The sequence below is a fragment of the Dromiciops gliroides genome, chromosome 3 (genome assembly GCF_019393635.1).
Source record: "Dromiciops gliroides isolate mDroGli1 chromosome 3, mDroGli1.pri, whole genome shotgun sequence".
NCBI classification, from domain to species: domain Eukaryota; kingdom Metazoa; phylum Chordata; class Mammalia; order Microbiotheria; family Microbiotheriidae; genus Dromiciops; species Dromiciops gliroides.
Window position 1 is genome coordinate 64,965,294 of NC_057863.1, and position 24,355 is coordinate 64,989,648.

The following is a 24,355-nucleotide window of genomic DNA, read 5'->3' on the forward strand; positions in this document are numbered from 1 at the left end:
CAAGTTACTTAACCCTCATTGCCCTGCAAAAACCAAACAAACAAAAAACCCCAAAACAAAACAAAAAAACCCCACCAAAAACCTAGGGATGCCTTTTAAGAATAATATTCTTAGTTGCATAGAATAAAATACATAGGACTACTAAAGAAAACCAATTATATTTAAATATAGTTATAAAATTTTTTAAAGGCCACAGACTCCAGGTTAAAAACATTTGAGTTTATCAAACTGATATTTGGTCTGAGATTTGATCCCACTCTTTGCTGTTGTTGTTTTTTATTTTATTTTTATTTTCAGTTTCAAATTCTCTCTCTTCCTCCAGTCCCTCCCCCATGCATTGAGAAGACCAGAAATATGATCCCATTTTTTGGATCTGATCCTTGATTTTGTAGAATGTCATAGAAAGGAACACGTGGGATTCCATTTGGAGCTGAAATGATTTCCTTGATTCTTTGCTGAGTGCAAGCATCTTTCTAGGCAGTCCCTTTTGATGTCCAGTTCTGCGAACTGGTACAATCCCTTCTTTGTGGATTCCAGGAAACAAGAAAAAATAATAATAATGTTATCGATAAACCAATCCAGGAGATTGTAAAAAATTGAGGACAGGAATTATTCTCATTTTATCTTTGAATCCTAAGCTGCCTAGCTCAGTGTCTGGCACAAATAGGTAATTCATCGATGCCTGTTAAATGAATAAAAGATAATGAGAGAGAAGGAAGGAAATCATTGACTAATTCTTAGGTGAGACTTTCGGTGGTAAAGTCTTGCATATTGGGAGAAGAGAGAAGAGAGTGGGAGGGTGATGGAGAAGAAAAGAAAGAGTAGCCTACTGAGTTAGAAAACAGTTGCAATGTGGGCAGGCATCATTGGACTAAGGGTTGTGCTGAAAGTTTAAGACAACTTGGTTTTATTTACAAATTCAGCTATTTCTGGGCAGTGGGCTCTTGAACCAGTTGGTTTAAATGGCTATTGCTCTGCTTACTTAAAACAAAATGGGAAAACAATAAGGGGATACTTCAGAGTTGTGCTGAGGAGTAAATGATGAAACATATGGGGAAGACTTGAAAAATGAACATTTTTAGAGAACAACAACTGTAATAGTAGTGCAGTCTTTAACTTATTAACGTCATTCAAATCTCAGTAAAACAGATAAACACTATGTTTGTTTCTGGCAAGGAAGCTAAAGGCAAATGCAAGAATGGAGGACTACCAAAGTCAAGGAAATTATCTTAATTGCTGAGGTCTATTCTTTGGATATTTTTGTAGGAATAGAAATATATAATATATTGATATGCATTGGAAGGTAGTAATTCTCATATAACCAGGAAGTTTCCCTCTCAGCAGCTGATTATTGTAATGTGCTTAACAATAAGACAGAGTAAATCAGATTCATTTGAGAAATAATGATGATAGGGGCAGCTAGGTGGTGCAGTGGATAAAGCACCAGCCCTGGATTCAGGAGGACCTGAGTTCAAACCCAGCCTCAGACACTTGACACTAGCTGTGTGAACTTGGACAAGTCACTTAACCCTCATTGCCCTGTGCAAAAAAAAAATAATAAATTAAAAAAAATAAAAAAGAGATGGGGAGAGAAATAATGATGGTAACAGAAATAAATTACTATTATGAGAGGCAGCAGGACCTAGTGGATAAAGGGCAGATCTGGGAATGAGGAAGACCTGAGTTCTTGTCTTGTCTTTATTTTATATTAAATGTGTGACTTTGGAAAAATAACTTCTGTGACCATGACAACTTTCTAAGATTCTAAGTAATAAATTAGACCAATGAAAGTTTACAATCAAGAGTTCCCCATACCTATGCGTCATCCCTTCCCTCCTCCCCACACCATGAGAGGGAAGGTAGAATAGTGGACCTGAAGTCAGAAAGTCCTAGGTTTGAATCCTACCTTAGGTAATTGTTAGCTGGTCAAATTACTTAAGCTCTCACTCTCAGTTTCCTCATCTGCAAAATGATAATAATATAATATAGCATTCACCTCAAATTTATGAGGATCAAATAAAATGATATAAAGTGTTTTGCTAGCCTTCACACAAATGTCAGTTATTGTTACTATTTATGAAAATAACAGTCCATTTGATTTTCATTCTTTAGAGAAAAAAGATGACCTTCAAATGGGAACATTCTTCTTGCATAATTGAACATGAATGTGTGTGTGTGTGTGTGTGTGTGTGTGTGTGTGAGAGAGAGAGAGAGAGAGAGAGAGAGATTTCTTCTTTCTATATCCAGCATAACTTGTGTGGCATAAGAAAGGAATGTGTATTTCAGAAAGTCTAAGCAATAGTAACGATAATAAGGCAAAGGTAATAGAAGCTGATACCCTACAACTCAAGCCTTTCATTAGATTAGAGGTAATGATAGTCAGAATCATAGATGATGAAACAGGTTTTCGGATGCAGGGAAACATTTCATAACTGTGGACCAAGCCAAGTCATTTGGAATCAATTATTAACATCGATAAGGACTGGGGCAGCTAGGTGGCGCAGTGGATAGAACACCGGCCCTGGATTCAGGAGTACCTGAGTTCAAATCCAGCCTCAGACACTTGACACTTACTAGCTATGTGACCCTGGGCAAGTCACTTAACCCCAATTGCCTCACTAAAAACAAACAAAAAAAAAAACATCGATAAGGACCTCACAACTCTAGTATACCATGTCATAAAGGGTCTGATTTTAATCCCTTTGTATCTAATAACTGATCTGATGGAAACAATGGAGTTTCTGTTCATTTATTCAGTGATTGTTTATTTAGCACCCCCTATATACTGGGCACTGTACTAAGGTCTTGGGGATACAAGATAAAAGTGAAGTAGTCTCTGTTCTCAAGGAGCTCACGTTTTATTGTCTTTTAGAAATATATATTGATAAACCTATAGAAAAGGTTGCTTGGCCATAAGAGTCAACTTGTAAGGTAGAGAATATATCTACAAATCAATATAATGATCAAGGAGCTAGAATGAGTTCTTATGTGGGAGAGAACATGGTATAGTACTCTTTCTGGGCTCAGTCCCCCAAATTGCAATAGAATAACAGGTTAGTTCTTCCAGATGACAATGATTACTGCTTCCTTCAGGGTTTCAGGGTTAATTCTGACCCTAACCCTAACCCTAATTCTGAGGGTTTATAGTTCCTTCTACTGGCATTCAGGAGCCCCTATCTGGTATGTTTCCCAATTATGATAAAATAGTTGATTTCAATTCTCTTATAAAACAGAGTATTTACTGAAAAGCTATAGCAGAGACAAAAGCTACAACACTCCCAAACCACAGGTATGCTCTCCTCTCTGAACAAGTAGACCACGGTTCCTGGGGAGAGTGAGATAAAATTTAAAGGCACAAAGGTAGTGAGTAATATTCACAGGTAAGGAACATGTGAGGGCAACAGGTACCCCGGAATCTCTGGCTATGGGAGGTCTTTTCTCTCTTTGTGGAGCTTTCACCAAGTTCATTGATGGGTGGTTTACTCCCTAGTTCAGCACATTGGATCCTTATAGGACATAATGGCTTGGCTGATGAGTCAGTCTATTATTGGGCGGGTCAAGCACATCACTTGGCTGTTACACTAGCTCCTCCCTGGACTCATATGGTACTTCTATCAGCTGCTATCTCATTAGTTACCTAGGCACTCCCTTAGAATACTCACTCACATAAGATCAAGAAAGTATCAACAAAAATGAAACAGAATTGCTCTGAGTTTATGGTTATGTGGTGGTTGAGTGGGAAATAGAGCAGCTGCTGCTCCTTCCTTCATCGAAGCTAAAATCATTCCTGGCCTTGCTCAGCAACAGGAAGGAAAAACATCAAGGAGCTGAGAGTGGGGTGATTGATCTTTTTGTATGTGAACTCAGTTCTGGCTGGAGTGTCTCGAATCCTTTGATTCCTCGGCCAACTGTAAGATTCCTTGTAACTTCACAGCACTATCCCCTCACTCACTCATGGCTGGAAGTAAGCTCATTAAAGTCTCCATGCATTGGGCTGAAACCAGGCAGGAAATGCTAAATATACTCTGTATAACCTACTAGGAAGGGCAAATTTAAGTATGCTCCAAGGATTGAGCCCTCAGTGGCCACTCCTCACATGACGTCTATGGTCATAGATTTAGAGTTGGAAGATGTTGGTTCAAGTGTCTTGGATTAGATATAATTTGTGACTTGGGGTAGAACGTATTCTTGACGTGGTGATGAAGCATAATTGTCTGGTGTCAGTCTCTGGGGAATACTGTGTTCTCTGACATCTTATAGCATCATAGTCCTTGGAGATGAAAGGGGCTCTAGGAGGTTTGGTGGTTTGCCCAAGTTCAAACAAGTAAAAAGTAACAGTACAGGGATTTGATTTCAGGTTCTTTGATTCTAATAAATTTAGAGTTGGAAAAGAGCTTAAAAATTACATAGTTTAATTCCCTTATTTTGCATCTAGGGAAATCAAGGCCCAGAAGGATTACATGAATTTTTAAAGGTTGCTCAGGCACCAAGTAGGATCTGGTACTTTTCATTATCCCACACTGTCTGCTTAGAGGTTTTAAAGGCCTGGAAATGAGATGAGTTTCTTTGGTCTTTAAGTAAATATTCATTTTGTTCCATGGGACAATCCACAACAAAGAGATAAAAGCATATCCTTACAGAAATGGAGGCTCTTAAATTTTAGCATCAATTTCATTCATTTTCCCACATAGCATACAAAAGAGAAAGCTAGGTGGTGAAGTGGATGAGCAATGGACCAAGAGTCAGGAAGACTAGAGTTCAAATTCAGTCTCTGATCATAACTAGGTGACCTTGGGCATGTCACTTAATTCTGTTTACCTCAGTTTTCCCATCTGTAAAATGAGCTGGAGACGGGAATGGCAAACCATATGACAAAAAAATTCCAAATGAGATCACAAAGAGTGAGACTAAAATGACTGAACAAAAAAAAAAAATCCTTGAAACTTATTCATGTGGTTATCTGATTCAATTAGTTAATTCTTTAATCAAGTAAGAGGCTTTTGTCTAATTCTTTCTTCTAGCTTATATGGGGATACTTTTGGTTGATTTCAAGTATAATTTTTAAAAAATATATACTTCACCTGAATTTAGACATTAGTGCAATTCTCATTCTCTCTCTCTCTGTCTCTCTCTCTCTCACACACACACACCTGCCCCCACTCATATACTGTATAGCTGGAGCTTATCTTTTATATATCTATAAAATATATGTATATATATCCCCATTCTTTAAAAATATGTATATGTATATATATACATACACATGTATATATAGACACATGCATATATATATATATATACATATACATATTTTTTAAAGAATAGGGATGACATTGACTACCCATAGGAATTTGATACAAGGATAACATATATATTGAAAATTTCTATTGCTTATTCTGTTCTTTAGTTGCACATTCTCTCAAACCCAAATCTTTCTCCAGTGATACTAATAGGACTTAAAGTTGACTTCAGATTTTACCTCTTCATATAGAGATGAGGGCTGTGGGTCATCTGTGGTACTCTGTGCTTGTGGTATGTAAGCAGCTACTCAGACTTAGGATGTTAGCAGGAGGCTGTCACCAACAGTGGTAAGACTCAAGGCATGCCAACTTCCCAAGCATTCTTGAAGAAAGGAAAAAAAAACCTTCCAGGTGGAGCTGGGCACATCCTGTCTCCTCATAACAGGTAGGCTTCCAAGGCAGAAGGCAATGAAGAGTTCGGTCATGTGAATTTATACCAGCTTATTTTGTATTTCAATATGGAGCTGTGTACCCGAGTTCATAGTAGCTTGCAATGGTGTGTATTTGTTGGGGAAAGAAACAGTGCAGCGATTCTTTAAAGGGAAACAACATGTGTTCACTTCTGGTTATTTTTACTTTGCAGCCAGTTAAAGACTGATTTAAAAAACAGCAGTGCATTTTAGTGCTGGAGGATGCCCAAGTACCCCAGAGCTCTCTCCCTCTGGAAGGGACAATTAATAGCTTATGTGTCCTGATATCCTCATGAAATTAAAGCAAGATAGGCAGCATACTTTTCCACAGGCATTTTTGATCCAATTCAGCACACACTCATTAAGCACTTGTGATGTGCAAAGGCATTGTGCTAAGCCTTTGAATTATAAAGATTGGTATGGCAGGGACCCTGATCTCAAGGAGCTTAGGTTAGATGACATTTATATAACTCATTAAGGTTTACAAAGTACTTTATGTGATTAGCTAATTTCAGCTCAAAGAAGTTTATGAGGTAGGTACTGCAAATATTGTCATTTTCCTTTTACGGAAGAGAATGTGAGAGAGTTAAAGTGACATGTTCTTACACAGCAAGAAAGATTCAGAGGCAACATAAAAGTCCAGTTTTCTAGAGACCCTTGTGTCCACCACTGTTTCCACTATGGGTTTTCACCCACCTCCCAGCCCCCATTACAACCTAAGAGGCAGGGAGAAAGAGAAATACAGAAGTCACAGTAATACAAGGAAAATAGGGGAATGCATAAGAAAGAGGGTTAGTAAATGAATAAAACAAGACTTCATAAACTGGAGTCTGTGAACTTAAAAAACAACAACCTTTCATCATCATTTTGAAATACTTGGTTTTATTTTTAATACTATGTATTTTATTTTATGCATTTAAAAATATTATCCTAAGAATGGGTACATGTCTATAGGTTTCACCAATCTTCCCAAGAGGTCTCTCTCTCTCTCTCACTCACACACACACACACACACACACACACACACACACACACACACACACACACAGAAAGAGAGAGAGAGAGAGAGAGAGAGATCCTTGTGTTACAAGAACTCAGAATAGAGAGGATCTTGAGCTGTGTGTGAGAATATGAAGAGTTTCGCTTAAATATAGAGTACAAGATGGGAGGAATATAAATGAGGCAAAAAAAGAAAGATCAAGGCCAGCTTTTGGAGGGGCTATGAATGTCGTGATCAGGAGTTTATACTTTACCTGGAAGGCAAAGGAGAGCTAAAGATGGGTTCTGAGCAGAGTTGTGACTAGCGCCTCAGGTTGTAAAGGACAGACTGGAGACAGGAAGCAGAAAGAGTAATTCAGAAGCTGAGAGAAGGCAAATAGTATCAAGGGCCTGAACGCAGACATTCTAGAACAAAATGACTGACAAAGTGACCTGCTCACATGCTCATCCTTCAAGGGAGGACTGCTGGGGGTCTGAGAAATTTTCTGAAGCGAAAAGCGTTAACAGCAGGTAATGTCATTCCTCTTAGAAACAGTTTGAGAGACCCTGTGTTAAGTGATGAATGAGGGTATCTGACCTACATCTGTTTTCCATTAGAATGGAACATTGCCCTGACATCGTCAGAAGCATTTGTCAAGATTCCCTGGACAGAACTTCTGTAAATTATATGCCACAAATGTGTTAGGGTCAGATAAGAGGATATCATTAACGCCACTGAAGTTTACGCAGGATTGTGTCAGTCCAACTTAATATGTTAACGGCCAACCATTTTCCTTGAGCTGTTTCATTAAATCTTTCATTCATAGGAGGGGAAAAAATATGTATCTCTACCCTTCCCCCCCAATAATGCACATGTTCTTTTCTCATAAATCATATTAATTGCAGACATGGTCACAAAGCATATTAAATGCAGGCATGCGTAAATGAATTAAAACATATGAGAATTTTATTATGCCAATGGTGGGTCAAATACCAACTGTATTAATGGGCAAGAACCTTTCTTTAAGTATATAAGTTTTTTTTCTTAATGGGTTTTATTTTGTTGCTAATCGATGGACATTAAATGATTGTATCTGATGAGTCAGAAGCCATCATCTATTCTTACTCCTTTCATAAGGGAAAAAAACCCACTCAAATCCATTGCCGGGGTTTTCATTTTTGGAAATTAATCAATTCAGCATGTTGCTGTGGATTTAACCTGCCCTGGTTTTAGATTCAGAGAAACTATTTTGTGATATCTATATTTGGAGACATATTCAAAGAATCACTTAAACACAAATCATTCCCATAATCTCTCACAGAACACTTAGGTCCGGCATATGTATCACTTAAAGAATACTTGCTATACTCTCTGTAAAACAAACAAACAAATCAAAAAACCCACAAGAAATATATGAATTATACTTGCAATGCTCCTCCTCATATTCAACAAAGGCAAAAAGTTGTTAAAAAAAAAGGGTTTAAGAATCCCTTCACTAAAGCTGAATTAAGCCGGGCATTTTACTCTTAGTGAATGGCTAGGTAAGCACTGGCCATGCCCTTCCTGTAACTCCTCGTATAGGTGATAAGGTCATGAGCCATACTTTGAGAGAAACCTCTGCCTTCAGGCGACTTCCCTCTTTGAGTTTTCAAACAGACATGAGCAAAAATCTAATTATTTAGATGCTAATCAATTGCAGGATAATTCCTGAGGCATTTGAATCCGAAGAAGACATTTTCAGGAAAACCTCTCCTGTTTAAGTTTAGATTTTTCAGCCTTGAAGTCACAGGCACAGAAACTTAACTATTAAGTGACTCCTGAAATGGACAGAATTGGCTGAAAAAAAAAAAACCCAACCTGTGAATAAATGATTTTTTTTGGGGGGGGGAAACTGAGGGTTTGTTCCTGGGGCTAAAATATAGCTAGTATTTATTTTATTTAGTAGCCTTTTGGAGGGAGGGTACCCCAAGAAATTAAAGCCTTGTTATTAACCAAGCTAGCATCCTACGTATAAGACTTAACAAAATGAACATTGAAAGTGTTTGAAGTGTCTGAAGCAGAAGCACATCTGGTCAGTTGAAATAAGAAAAAGGGAGGCCCACACCAATGGTTCTTGTGGAGGAAAAAGAAGCACCCAGATGTGCACAGTAATTTGCTAAATTATTTTAGATTCTTGATAAACTCAGTGCATTTTCAATTGAGGGCAAAACCAGAGTGTGTGTGCCAAGACAAATATTTTCCAGACACATAATTTTAAATGTAAATCTTAATTTGGCCTGCAGTTTTTATCTTTAAAATTTAATCTCACAATAGGAAAATTAATTCAAGGGGAATATGGCACGAAGCAAACATAAAGAGTTCATTTTTCCTGAACCATATAATTTTTTGATCAGATATAAACAACCTATCTGGAATTTTGAAACTGAAGAATAAGTCAAAAGAAAACTGGAAAATTCCTCTAATAAATGAAGAAAATTGAGAGACACAGCTAGGAATCTACAAGTCAAAATGCAGTATTAAAAAAAAAAATTAAAGGACACCTTCCCAAAGATTTAATATAGTAAATGTGGCACATTTTTGATAAGGGATTGTAACATTTGTGTTCCTCTTTTAAACTTCACTTAGATGGATAGCCACACAAAATATGAAAATAGAAAAAAAAACTTTTCAGAGTACACAATATTCAGTGATTTTTTTTTTTTTGGGTGAGGCAATGGGGATTAAGTGACTTGCCCAGGGTCACACAGCTAGTAAGTGTCAAATGTCTGAGACCAGATTTGAACTCAGATACTCCTGAATTCAGGGCCAGTGCTTTATCCACTGCGCCACCTAGCTGCCCCCTAATTCAGTGATTTTTAACAAGAAAATCTCTGGTGATCACATATGCCCAACTTACCTTACATTTACTGGAATGGAGCCTGAATTTGAAGAAACAAATGAAAAGCTGTAGAATTTTTCTTCCTTCACTTTGGTATTGCCTATAAAAGACAATTCAATTGTACTTAAGTTTGCATGTGATTTATCTTTAAATTTTTTTCACTGACCTTTAAATATAGTTTAAAAATTAAAGAAACAGTAAAAATGCCAGGAAGCAGCCCAGAATTCATGAGCCATCCGTCTTATGACAAATCAATATGAATATATGGGAATTAAATAAAAAAAGAACCAAGAATTTGTTAAAGTAGGTTAAATTCAACCACCTGGTCATAAGTAATTGCAAGAAAAATGCATTTTAGAATAATGTGAACAAATATTTTTGCCAGAGTCCTTATAAGGAAGATGCAACTGGAAAATATTTTCTGCCCATATTGGTGGTGCTCTAAAAAGCTCATTTCCCAAGCTTCACTTGCTGGAGAAGGAATTCCCATAGCTTCCCTCCTACCACATGAAATACAGAACTGCCTTTTAAAGAAACAAACATAAAAGTGTAATGTGACCCTTCCATAGAGACTTGAGGTTTTAAATTATGTTAATGGAAAGTAAAGTATATCCTTTTTTTTTTTTTTAAAGTGAGGCAATTGGGGTTAAGTGACTTGCCCAGGGTCACACAGCTAGTGTCTGTGGCCGTATTTGAACTCAGGTTCTCCTGAATCCAGGGTTGGTGCTTTATCTACTACGCCACCTATCTGCCCCAATCAATGATACATTTGAATCCAATGCAGGGAATGCATTTGATATATGAGCAGTCCTCATTTCTTCACTCAGGACGTTTCTCTACAGATAAGCAGAGATGAGGTTCTTGCTGGCTTTCAAGGCTGTTTTACCTGAAAGAAATGTGGCAGGGGATGAAAGACATTTATCCTGCAAATGTACACAGCTATCAACTTCAGGAGAAATACTGTTGCCCCTCCCCCACTGCTTAAACATATTGATCTGACTGTCCATTCTACTTGTCCCTTAGCTGACATGCTAGTGATTGAATTCAGAAATCCCAGTCTTCCATAAGGAATCTTTGAGGCCTAGCTACCAATTTAAAACTTTTTTTTTTTTCATTTCATTGTTGGCTGTTTTTTTTTCTTTTTTCTTTTTTTTTTTTTGGTGAGGCAATTGGGGTTAAGTGACTTGCCCAGGGTCACACAGCTAGTAAGTGTCAAGTATCTGAGGCCGGATCTGAACTCAGGTCCTCCTGATTCCTGGGCTGGTGCTCTATCCACTGTGCTACCCAGCTGCCCTACTGGCTGTTTTTTAATTCGTGTATTGGCATAGTAAGGAATTAAAATTTTTCTTTTGCACCAATTAAGTATCTTATTGATGGAGTTAATTTAAAATAGTGTTTGGTTCCCCACCCACAAAACCTTTTTTTCTTGATTTCTGACGTGACAGTCTCCATCTTCTTAAAAAAAAACATTGTATTTTTGCATTCCTAAAATATTTTTTATTTCTTCTTGTTCCCCTGGCCATGTTTATTATGCACACAGAGACTTCCCATAATAATTCTCTCTGGGCAAAATCTATTTGTTGAAGTATTCTCTGGGCTCTAAAAGCACACAATTTTGTCTGATGAAGCAACATGAGCAATGAATTTATTTCCGTGAGTTTTCTTACTTAAACTGGAAAACCACAGGTGTAGCTCTTAGGGAGAAAAATCCTGTAGGCGGGAGAATGAGCAATTTAAAAAAAGTCTTTATAGTTTCTTAGTTATATTCAGTATTGTGAGAGGATATGAAACCATGACCGTTGAGTAGCCAGCTCTGATGTATGATCCTTGTTGCTCTCACTGTTTGCAATATTGGTTAGGCCCTTACAAAGGAAAACCCTTGTGTTAACAATGATTGTGGCTTGTGACCGTCTACTGCTCTTAATTTGATTTTGTGGACTGCTCGTCACCCTACCCCTTCGTGCCCCAGTGTCTCTAGGCTGTGGTTGGGAATCATCTGTGGATCTTATTTTCCTTATTATTCTTTAGTACTTTTAAAAATAAGGATGTTTGCTGATATTTTAATGGAAATAATGAGAGAAAAAGAAAATAAATAAAATTTTGAAATTTGCAAAAGAATTTATTTTGAGTTACTATAGGGGCCAAGAGAAGGATAAGAAGTAATGTCATTTTCTTGTTCATAATGTTTGACTATACAATACTCAATGAATACATAATCTACAAAGCACAATTCCAAATTAAATTTTAAATGGAAAACCCACAATGTTACATCACTAAATCTGATCTCACTGCTGATTTGCTCCTTCTCACAGGCGACAGGAGTTGGTCTGTGGTTTCTGGAGGGGCTGAAGCTGGGGAAGACATTCTATAAAAAGATCAAGAGGAGACTATATGCCTGAACTTCTTGAGATATCAATTTCTCTGTACTTTGTGCTCTGTTTGAATTTCAATTCACTGACAAATATACGACTTCTGGTACCCTTCCTGGTCATAGAAAGTTGAAAAAATTTGAATTTTAGAACTTTTATGAATGAGGGATGCCATGAAATGCAAAGTGGGGTATATGAGGAAGGCCGGAGAAGACAGGATGTTAGGATGCAGAGGGTCTACGGGAATGTGAATATATAGTATAAAGGCTATTGAATAGATAATGCCCCTTTCTGCTGAGTTGACTGAATTGGATTGGATTAAAACTCACCTACAGGGAATTGAGTGTAGCTATAAAGGATATCAGATCAGTTTCTAAAGGGGTTTTGTGAAATTATCTTTTCTGTACATTTTCTATTTCCCTAATGTCTGATTTAGGTACAGGCCTGCCTGGATGCAAGAAGATGGACAAGGTTGATTTTTCATAGTTCTCCAGTATGGTGGTTCTCAGAGTGTGGTCAGAAAACTTCTGGGGATCCCTGAGATACTTTTAGGGAGTTTGTGAGGTCAAAGTCCATTTTCATAATAATACTGATATTTTAATTTCCAATACAGTATGCATCAACAGATATGGCCCATATAAACCAAGGTTCTCAAGGGGGGAATATTTAATAATTTTGAATAGCATAAAGGATCCTGAGACTAAAAAATCCAAGAACTGATACTCTCGTGCTTTCACTCTTTAGATGGGGAGTATAGACTTGTGGTTAGAACAAAGGCCTGTGAGTTTCTATTCCTTCCCTATTTTGGGATTTCTTGGGGGTGGGATACATTTCAACTTCTGTTCCTAAATTATAACAGAACAATATTAGCTTAAGAACTACCTTGAGAACTTTACATTCACAATTCTAAAGAGAGATATTGTTCACTCTCGAGTATTTATATTAAGTGCCTCCCATTTATCAGACACCATGTTAGGACTTTGAATGGTCCCTACACTCAAGGCAAACCCCGTGAACACAAATAAATAAATACAAACTAGTTTTGAGGGTGGGAAGTTTCCAGGTATCACAGCCCTGACTTTATGTGAGAATTTCAGGGACAGTGTGTGGGCTGAGCATTTCACTGAATTGTGTGAACTTCAGGAAGTCGTTCTCTCTTCTTGAGTGATGGTTTTCCAGCTGCAAAATTAATTACACACTTACCTCCATCACCAGGGTGTGGCAAGGGTCACTGAATTAATGTTTGTGAACCACTTTAACATCCTCATCTGAAAGTTGTTAGGTTACTGAGATGTCATTTTGAGAGAGAGAGAGAGAGAGAGAGAGAGAGAGAGAGAGAGAGAGAGAGAGAAAGGAAGAAGAAGAAGAAGAAGAAGAAGAAGAAGAAGAAGAAGAAGGAGAAGAAGGAGAAGAAGAAGGAGAAGAAGAAGGAGGAGGAGGAGGAGGAAAGAAAGAAGGAAAGAAAGAAAAAAAGAAAGAGAAAGAAAGAAAAAGAAAGCAAGAAAGAAAGCAAGCAAGAAAGCTTTAGTGTTTTTTTGGGATCATTGTCACAACAAAACAAACTCTTTCCATCATATTTCTGGTTCTTCTATCTTTATCATACAAAGCTGATCCTTTTTTTAGCCTTTCAGCAAGTTCAAAGTACATTTGTATAGAAATTAAATGGAAAAAATATGACATGAAAAAAGGTTTTTTGTCTTTAAAGTGATCAATACTATTAATTTTTCTTTGTTAAGATCTAGCTAAAATATATGTGCTTTCTCTGGGTAGGAGGACTTATGAAACATCAAGTCGTGATGTTTGATCAGACATCAGAGACAAAAAATAAAAACGTTTTGTGTGATATGTGAGCACCTGTAGTATCTCTTTCTACCTCGCCTTCCTTTGCCAAATACTCAAACTAAAAGTTATCATTTAGTGTGTAATGATGAGACTACTTTATTCCTTTGGCACTTCTAGGTTAACCTCTATCCATATATTTCTTTATGAATTAACGAATGAACTCTCACAGTATTTTTCTAGCCACCTACAAGATCTACTTTGTTCATTTTAATTTCTTCACTCTCTCTCTTTTCTTGTAGGTAATGGGACTCTTGACTAACCATGGTGGGGTACCTCACCAGCCCCAGACTGATTATGCTCTCTCACCTCTCACCGGGGGTCTAGAACCAACCACTACGGTGTCTGCTAGCTGCAGCCAGAGACTAGACCATATGAAAAGCCTAGATAGTCTGCCAACATCTCAGTCCTATTGCCCACCAACCTATAGTACCACAGGTTATAGCATGGATCCTGTCACAGGCTACCAGTATGGACAATATGGACAAAGTGAGTACTGGCTCTCTTTAAGGGATAATTAATTGTTCTTACAAGTTTTATCATTGCAGTATTTCTCTGTACTATGTAAAGAGGATGGGGAAATTATTCAGACATTGTGACTATACATATGTATGAATGTATGTGTCTATAATAACAATTGCTATTTACATAGCACTTTAAGCTTTGCAAAGTCCTTTGCATATATTTTTTCATTTGTGTCTCAAAACAGGCCTGTGAGGTAAATGCTACAGATGATATTATTCCCACTATACAGATGAGGAAACTGAGGCTCAGGTTGTTAAATGGCTCATATAGCTAGTCTGAGGTGGGATTCAAACTGATGTTTTCCTGAATTTAGGCACAATTTGACTGCTTCAAAATAATAGCTTATATTTATACAGCACCTTAGGGTTTGCTTTAACCCTTTGGCAATGTTTCAAGAGTGGTTCTATTGTTACATCCTTTTTACAGACACGGAAATCCAAGGCTCAGAGAAATGAAAAGATTTCTCTTGGGTCATTTTATGTGGGATTTGAAATTATCTATCTTTCTATCTATCTATCTATCTATCTATCTATCTATCTATCTATCTATCTATCTATCTATCTATCTATCATCCATCCATCTATCCATCCATCCATCCATCCATCTATCTATCTATCTATCTATCTATCTATCTATCTATCTATCTATCTATCTATCTATCTATCTATCTGTTTGTCCGTCTGTCTATCTATAATTCATCAATCTAACCCACCCATACATATCCATCTATCTTATCTAGCTTCTATCATTCATTAATCTATCTAATCCATCCATCTATCATTCATTAATCTATATGGTCTATCTTTCCATCTGTCTATCTATAATTCATCAATCTATCTAAACTATTTATACATCTATCTTGTCTAACTTCTATCATCCATCCATCCATCCACTATTCATCTATCTATCCATCTATCTATCTATCCATCCATCCATCTATCTACCCATCCATCCATCCATTCATCCATCCACCCATCCATCCATCCATCCATCCATCCATCCATCCATCCATCCATCCATCCATCCATCCATCCATCCATCCATCCATTCATCCATCCATCTCTCCATCCATCCATCCATCTATCTATCCATCCATTCCAGAATCATATCCATTACTGAAATACTGGATCAAATAAGAGTTTGGTTGTATAATTATTTTCTTAAGTGATGTCAACAACATCTTGATATTATTAATTGCTGAGACATGAAACCTGATTGCCATTAGGTAAAACATAAGGGTTGGCCAAGATGATATAATCACTGGCAGCCCAGTATTAGAAACACATGCTCTTAATGAGGTCAGCTCAAGACTCATTATAGTATATACTCCCAGACACACAGAGTTTTGTCAAACTTGTCCCAGGAATAAAAATATTAGTCCCTATCCTTTGATATCCCGGTATTAAATATGACATGGTCAACCTGTAGCTGACGTTGCCCCTTGCTGTGAAGTTGTCACAGCATGACTTAAAAAGCCCTTTTTGCTCTTTTTCAGGTGCCTTTCATTATCTGAAGCCAGATATCGCATAAATGAACTGTCCACTTCAAGTTAAATCTGGTCCTGTTTCCAGTCTCCATTACATAGACAAGAAGAGTCCTCTCTGAAAAAGTCAACCCCTTTGGTGGTGGGGGTGGGGGTGGGGGAGGGTCATTGTGACAGAAGGTACAGGAGAGTTGTTTTCTTTCTCCAGTAGTTGTTTTCAATATACTCTTGGACATGTTGGACAGAACAGGCGAGAAGAGGAAGACCTTGGGCAATACAAGACCAGTGGGGCTTTTTAAGGCAACGCTTTAACATGGCCACACATCAAAATACTCAAACTGTTTAGCGCTGACTGAGAGAACACATTCCATTCTTGCTCCTTTGAGAAATACCTGGCCTGATTTGGACAAGCAGAATGTTCTAAAACTTAGCAGCCCAATGCCATCGTTGACTAGAACTTGTTGGATGTCCACTGTTGACATTTCTACAATTTTTGAACTGCTCGGTTTCTGAAGAATGGGCAGAGAGGAACCCTCTAATCTTACACACTGGAAACTGACATCCACAATCAGTATCACCATCTTTTGGAAGCTAGGATAGACAGAAAGGACTTCCGGGATAAATTATTGATGATATTCTCTTTGGTAATCCAGTTGTCAATAAAGGTCATAAGCCCAATTTTTGCTAACGGGACATGGTATAACGTGAAGAGAAAAAAAAAATACTTGGTTGTATCTTTTGGAGCAGGCCAAGGTGGGTGACTTTTTCTTAATCCCATGTTAACATTTGGAAGCAAGCAAGGGGGGAAAACAGTGACGTTGATTTCCACGACTGCCTAACAATGTGCAATACTGTGTACCTCACAGAAGCTTTGGAAACATCCAAAGTGATATAAATAGAATCAGAACTATATTTTTGCAGGTGTTTTTATTTTTTCAGTACATAATTCAGTGTGGTAAAATGCAGAGATGTTGCAGTTTGCTGGACAACCGAAATCCAGTTTGCTCCTTATGATTCAAGACCGTGTCAGAGAATAATGATTTTTTTTTAAAAAAGATTACGTTTACATTCTTTTATTTTTTACAGAAGACAGGGCAAGAGAAGAAATATCCATGTGGCTGACATGTAATTTTAAGTTATACAATGATATCCAATATTAAAAGATTATAGGAATTGAGGTTTACAAAGTTTGTGTTGTGACATTCTAGAATGTCAATAAATTTGTGTTTTGAAATGTTAAGAGGAACAGGAAGATGGAAGGCAGTGTTATTTATTTCTCTTTATTCTTGGAACAATGAATGAGGTAGGGCCCACATACATTCCTTTTAGCATTAAGGACTATGAAGTAGTGAGTTAGTGAGCCTAGGCAAAGTACAGAAATTAGTACATACATTGGTCTTAAAGGGTAACGGACAAAAGAAATACTCTCTTTGTGTTGCAGCCTCTACCAACAACAACGTGTTGTAAAAATGTCTTTCATGTCAAAAGTGCAGTAAATATTTACTATTTATAATGAATAAACAGTTATGAAAACTTGCAAAATCCTGATTTCTCCCCTCTGAAAATCTGATGAATTTCATTTAAAAAAAAAAACAATTATCTGGAAATGAGCTGCCCACTTGGCATGACCTTCAGGCTGTATTTTTCACATCAGAACACAACACAGACAAATACGTCTATGTCTTGAAAGATGTCCTTTATATACTGTGGTATTTAAGATTGAGGTATACATTTTCACAGGTGTGGCGTCCAGAATAAACCCCCAATCCCACTTTCGCTCTCTAATTCTGGTTCTCAGACCTATCAAATTCCTCTACTGTCGCTTTGGCTTTATGTTTTTCCCTGGAGTCCATTTTCCCTGTCTACATTCCCTGTTGATCTGGCAGCATGTCTCCCTTACCCAGAAATCTTGGGACCCCTCTATTACTACTGAAATCCTCATTTGTGCCATTCAACTCTACCATCCTTTAAATGGACAATTCCTTGGATTCTGTTATAAAAAATGTTTATGTCTGTCCTTAAAGATCTAAGAGCACCTGGCTTCATACTTTAAAATTCCTAGAGACTGTGCTTTTATTGTATTAGTCAATATAATAATAATAGCTACCATTTATGTGGTCCTTACTATATACCAGGTACCGTGCTATTATTATATTTGTCTCATTTGATTTTCACAACCCTGGGGGTAGGTGCTATTATTATCTCCATTTTACCTATGAGGAAACTCATAGGAGGAGCCCAGACATCAGTTTCTATCCGTAACATTTATACAGTGCTTTGCAAAGCACTTCACATATGTCGATTACTCTATCAACTGTGCCACTTAACTATCTATAATAGATTCACAGTTAGAAGGGACTTCAATATTTAAGTCAAGTAGTACAACTCCAGACCTCTCTCCCCAATCCTGGTTTTATATATGAGGAAACAGAAACCCAGGGAAGTGGTGACATATCTGCCCAATTCAGGTCTTTTAACTCCATCCCAAGTTCTCTTTCCATGTTGCCACCTCCTGTTAAAAGATTTCTGATACATGCACCAACATCTTAGCTCACCTTATGAATCCTGATCCCCTACCCCTTCTTTCACAGTTCCACCTTTCTACTTAAATGACTGCAACCCATCCAACATTCCTGTGTTTAACAGTTCCTAGAAGATGTCACAATTTTTCCTTCATTTTACCAAACCTTTATCATCATGTCTAGCCTTGTTCTACAAAGCTAGAACTTCTTCCCAGGCACCACCCAATAACAGCATTGGATGTGCAGTGGATGGAGAGAAATGCCAAGTCAGGGCCATGGAGATGTTTGGCAGGATGCTAACTTCATGTACTGTTTTCAATCATGAGAAATCCTAGTTTTTATCAGTCTCAAGAATAACATCATCAAAATGCAGGTGGGGCTATGAACCTTCCTTCCCTTACTGTTGAAGAAGGAAATTTTTGTGATTGTTGATTGTGGTTTTAAGCTGTTTTTCTATTAGAAACCTAGATTCTAGTAAACACTGGAAATGAATGGGAAACCAGGATGGGAAGATTAAATCCAAGAACCATGATAACAACTAGAGCACAGGGAGGTGGGTGGAACAAGGAAGTAGGCTTCAGGTTATATCTATTTTCTCACATCCTGAAAGGAAGGGTCGGTGGGCAGGGGAATCCACCAGTAGGTCCACCAACAGGCACAGATTGAAAACAACTTGATCTGGGAGGGATTCATTCTGGGAGCAAAATGGGAATTTGAGGCTTATGGAAGGGAACCAGGGAAAACTACCCTCATGGCCTTGAATGACATGGCTTCCAGAGAAGAGAGGAGCCCAGACATCAGTTTCTATCCGTAACATTTATTCAGTGTTTTGCAAAGCACTTCACATATGTCGAACTTGTTTGATCCTCACAGCAACCCTGGAAGGTAGATGCTATAGTTATTATTTGCCTTTTACAGTTGAGGAAACCGAAGCTGAGGTTAAATAACTTGCATGGGGTCACACAACTAGCATTCTTGTGGTAGATTTGAACTTGGGCTTTCCCGGACTCCTGGACTAGTTCTCTATAAATCATACCAACTAGTTGCCTAGTAACATAATTGGAAAAGCCAATATTTCTCCAAAGAAGGCAAAGCTACAGGCTGTAACCGACTAATAGATTTGCTTCAAACAAACATACCAGGATAAAGGAGGATAAGCAAATAATAGTAGTTAATATTTATATGTGAGGTTTTCAAAGAGCTTTGCAAAAATCTCATTTTATCCTCACAACAACCTTGATAGTTGGTGCTAATATCCACATTTTACAGATGAAGAAACAGGCAGGCAGTGGCTAAATTATTTGCCTCGGGTCACTCAGCTAGTAAATGTCTAAGGCTGGATTCGAACTCAGGTCTTACCGAATCCAGCTCCACTTGTTTGGCCTTCATTACTGGGGAGGGAAAAAAGAAGACCAGAACATCGGGGTGATGTCATGCCTTTCAGTGAATTGGATTTAAGAGAGGGAGGGCTATGCAAGGTGCCTAGCCTCTCTCTTCTCCAAAGTCTTCTGGGTCCAGTGGCAAGATATATATCAGGATTCCTGGAAATGGATCTGGATGTTTAAGACAATTGGGTTTAAGTGACTTGCCCACTGCAGCCCTCTAGCTAACAAGGAAGACTCAAGGCAGGGGTATGCTGCAGCCAGTTCAAAACAGCTTTTATGAGCCAATTTTAAAATTTTCAGTGCAAACATTTACAACTCAGAGACTGGAAAACACTACATACAGATCAGGACTTGATTTTTTTTTATTGATCGTCTAGACTTAAGAAAGCAATGGAAAATATTAATAATGCAGATTAAATTTAAAGGGATATATACAAAAAGGCAGCAAAGTGGTGCAGTAGTTAGAGTGCTGAGCCTGGAGTCAGAAAGACCTGAGTTCAAATGTGACCTCAGACACTTACCAGGGCAAGTTGCTTAACATTAGCTTGCCTCAGTTTTCTAAACTTTAAAATAGGGATAATGATAATACCTACCTCGCAGGATTATGGTAAGGATCAAATGAGATAATCTTTGTAATAAGTGATCAGCACAGTGCGTGGCACATAATAGGTACTCTATAAATGCTTCTTCCCACATGTGTGCATTTCCCGTCTTCCTCCCCCCCCCCCCCCAACAAAAGCCAGCTATTAAACATTTACCAGCATACCACTAGCTTAAGAGTGAAAGAAGGTTGCTAGGAGCCAGTGAGATGTGCAGGAGGAAGAAGGAAGTCAATGCAGAAAGGTGTAAGGCTTAAGAAGGAATCTCAGGAGGCTTAGGGAAAGGATAGCTTTGATTTGAGTCCTAGAAGATAAGATCAGCACTTTCATAGCCCACAGCCAGTAATCAGTAATTATCCAGAAACTCTCCAGTGAAGGAACCCTACTATGGACAGAGACAGGCACAAGAGGTCTTTGGGTCAGCTCTAATTGTTAGGAAATTTTTCCTGATTTTTTTTTTTTTTTTGGTGAGGCAATTGGGGTTAAGTGACTTGCCCAGGGTCACACAGCTAGTTAGTGTTAAGTGTCTGAGGCTGGATTTGAACTCAGGTCCTCCTGAATCCAGGGCCAGTGCTCTATCCACTGCACCACCTAGCTGCCCCCTCCTGATTTAAAGTCTAAAGCTACCTCATTACGACTCCCACCCATTTTCCCTAGTCTTGGCCTTTGGGGTCAAATAGGATGAGTCTGATCTCTCTTTGATGTGACAACTATTCAAATACTTGAAGACAGCAGTTTCGGCAGCCTAATATATCATGGCTAGAAAACTAGAGGTTGATCTAACAGTCAGCCCAGATAGTTTTGGTCCAGCTGTCTTTGAGGCCAACACCTGGAAGGAAAGATCTAGATTGAGGAGAGAGGGGAAAAAACCCTATTTTCTACTATAATCATATATAGGAACTGGGCTACTTGTACATTTCCCTTTGATATTTTAACCCTTTGAATGCTTTCTTGTTGCAATAAAATCCTTAAAATATGGGGAGTGGAGTGGGGTGGAATATAATTTCATGATAGTAGAGAAACTCTCTCTACCAACCTTCTAATGACAGTAAATAGGTCCTGGAGAGTTATGTGAAGCACATAGAGGTTAGAGTGACTCTGCCAGGGGTTTCTTGAACAGCAAGTTCCAGAGGTAGATCTGAACCCAGGTGTACCTGACTCTTTAATGCTGACACCTTATCTACTATCCCACACTGCTTCTTTGAGGGAGCAGTCACTGAGAAGAGAAAAAGGCAAACAAATAAACAAAAACCCTTGAGTCCAGTCAAAGCTGGATTAGTTAGTAAGGAACCCAGGGGGTCCAAGAACAGATGCAGGTGGCAAGTAGGAACCAGCAGGGGGAACCAGCCAGCTCCTAGCATTTGGGAGAAGAAAAGTTGGGGATTGCAGGATGCCTTCAGAGATGCAACCAAAATATAGTTCAGGGGCAGCTAGATGGTGCAGTGGATAAAACACTGGCCCTGGATTCAGGAGGACCTGAGTTCAAATCCAGATTCAGACACTTGACACTAGCTGTATGACCCTGGGCAAGTCACTTAACCCTCATTGCCCTGACCCCCTCCCCTCCCCCCCAAATATGGTTCAATTCATCAATCCCAGTTCACAAAAACTTTATTAAAGATGTAGGATACGTAAGACACAATTCAAAAGAAATGTGACTACAATGCCACTATTTTCCTTCCTCTCTCCTTGTCCCGCTATTGATGATCTCCTTTTCCACCCTCCATTTCTTAAATCTTCATGTTGGTTTCTTTTGTGTCTTTTTCTCTGGTTCTCTTTACTCTCCCTTCATCCTATCTCTGTTTCTCTATTTTTATGTCACTTTATTCTACTTTTCATTTCTTCTCCTGTTGCTTGACCTCATTTTTTCCCCTATTTATCAGCTTCTATATTTATCTTTTTTCTCTACCCTGTTCAGTCAGTGGGAAAACCTGTTTTGTTTTGTTTTGTTTTGTTTTGTACCAATCTCGAATACCAATCTGATAACCCCTTCTTCCACTTGGTGGATCTGGATGAACAAACCCAAGAGACTCCTGAATTCCTGGTATTATTTCAACCCATCACAATTCCTTTTTGATTTAGGAGGAAAAATCACTCATGCACATAATTATTAAGATTTTATTTGAAAAACCAAAATGAAAAATGATACCAACACACCAGATATCCCAAAGGGTCAGATAGGATTGGAAAATCGACACTTATTACCAAAAGAGCAACTGGTGGGTAAAGGTCTGGACTTGGAGTCAGGAAGACCTGAGTTCAAATCCAGATTCAAGCATTTACTAGTAGTGTGACCCTGGGCAAGTCATTTAACCTCTGTTTGCTTCACTTTTTTCAACTGCAAAATGGGAATATGCACAGTACCTTCTCCTAGGGTTGTTGTGAGGATCAAATGTGTTAACATATATACACACACGCATATATTTTAATATGATAATATTTGTAAAGCACTTAGCATGGTGCTTGGCACATAGTAGGTGCTATATAAATCCTTATTTTCTTCTCCCCCCTCCCCTTATTGAAACCATATTATAGATCTAGAGCTGGAAGCAGAGGGTGGGGAGGAGCTAGTAAATGTTTAATGACCAGCAAAAAGAAAAAAAAAACATGCAGGAAACATTTGTCAGTTTAATTTGCATTATTAACACTTAAATGTACACAATCAACAAAACAATAAATCAAGCTCTGATTTATAGGCTTCCTGATTTCTGAGGTGGAAATGCAGACATGGAAAATTTAACAACTGACTTTCTGTAGCCTATTGGAGCTGGCTCCAGTACATTTCCAGCCAGAGTGTGGCTTAAGGGGTTTATCTCATTTATTTCCTTCATTTTACAGAGCTGGAATCTGAGGCCCAGAGAAATTAAGTGACTCACCCAGAGTCACAGGGCAGAACTAATATTTGAAGTCAGTTCTTAGGAGGCCAAGTTCTTTGCTCTTTCCCCTGCACCAACACTGTTGTTCTGAAGTAACATCTTAGTGGTCCAACATTGATAGTAATTTTGTCTTTGATCCTTCCAACTCTCTTCCTAAATGGCAAACTCTAACAAAGAAGTAACTTAATTTTCATTATAAGAGCTTTTTAAACCTGTTTGCCTATACCAAAAAATCTTTCCATGCATATTTATGGCATTCCATCAAATTCTAATATGATGGAAATACCCTTAAAATCCACTACATATGTACTAAAGTAATATGTAGGAGATTTCCCATCAATCAATCTGTCTGGCTAATGCCCATGAATTAGCCAACTGTGCCCACCATCTTTCAAGAGATTATATAGGAATTCATAGCGTAACAGAATCTTTGACTTGGCTACAATCTGAGAAGGAATCTTCAATAATCTAGTACCCACTACAGTAGAGAAGTCCTTGACAATAACCTGGATAAATAATCATCCTGCTTCTGCTTGAACACTTTGAGCAGTGGGGAGCTCACTCTTTTAAACCATTTCATTTTTGGACAGTTTTGTTAGGAAATTGTTGCTTACGGTGAGGCAAAATCTGTCTCCTTTTAATTCTCAGTCACTGGTCCCAGGTATGCTCTCAGGGGTTCCTCCACCCCCCAAAAGTCTAATCAACTCCTCTTTCTTGTGATAGTTCTTCATATGTGAAGACAGCTATTGTCTCTTTTTTCAACCTTCCTCCTCCCCCAACCTTCCCTTCTCCAGCTAAACAGCCCCAGTTCCTTTAACCAATATGGCATCCTGATTATTCTCCGATGAATGTGCTCCAGCTTGCCAGCATCCTCCTAGACCCCTTTTATGTGAACATGGTACTAGGGGACCATAATCCCAATAATCTATAATTAGGAGTTGAATAGACCACATGGGGCCATTGCTGTGCTCTGTAGGACAGGAAAACCTGCCTGGAGGACAGAGCTTGTCCTCAGTCTTGCTGAGTGAATTGTCTTTAATTATGCACGCAAATGGTGCCCCCAAATCACAGATAACAGGGGGCTGATGATATATTGCAAGCTGCACAGTGTGGGAGCCAAAGCTCTAATATTTATGCAGATGGCTCTGTATTCTTAGCAACACCACTAGACAATGACTCATCGATTGGGA

At 38.3% G+C, this 24,355-nt stretch overlaps 1 protein-coding gene across 2 annotated transcripts in view; it reads left to right on the forward strand.

Annotated features, from left to right (window-relative positions):
* The window catches only part of PAX3 (paired box 3), a 112,175-nt gene extending 96,217 nt beyond the window's left edge, over positions 1–15,958 (forward strand). For both annotated transcript variants that reach the window (XM_043996412.1, XM_043996411.1), the window contains exons 8-9: positions 14,018–14,264; positions 15,796–15,958. In XM_043996412.1, coding sequence (XP_043852347.1) covers positions 14,018–14,264; positions 15,796–15,830 — 282 coding nt within the window. In that variant the 3' untranslated portion in view covers positions 15,831–15,958. The remainder of the gene's footprint in view (positions 1–14,017; positions 14,265–15,795) is intronic.
* The last annotated feature ends 8,397 nt before the right edge of the window (positions 15,959–24,355 follow it).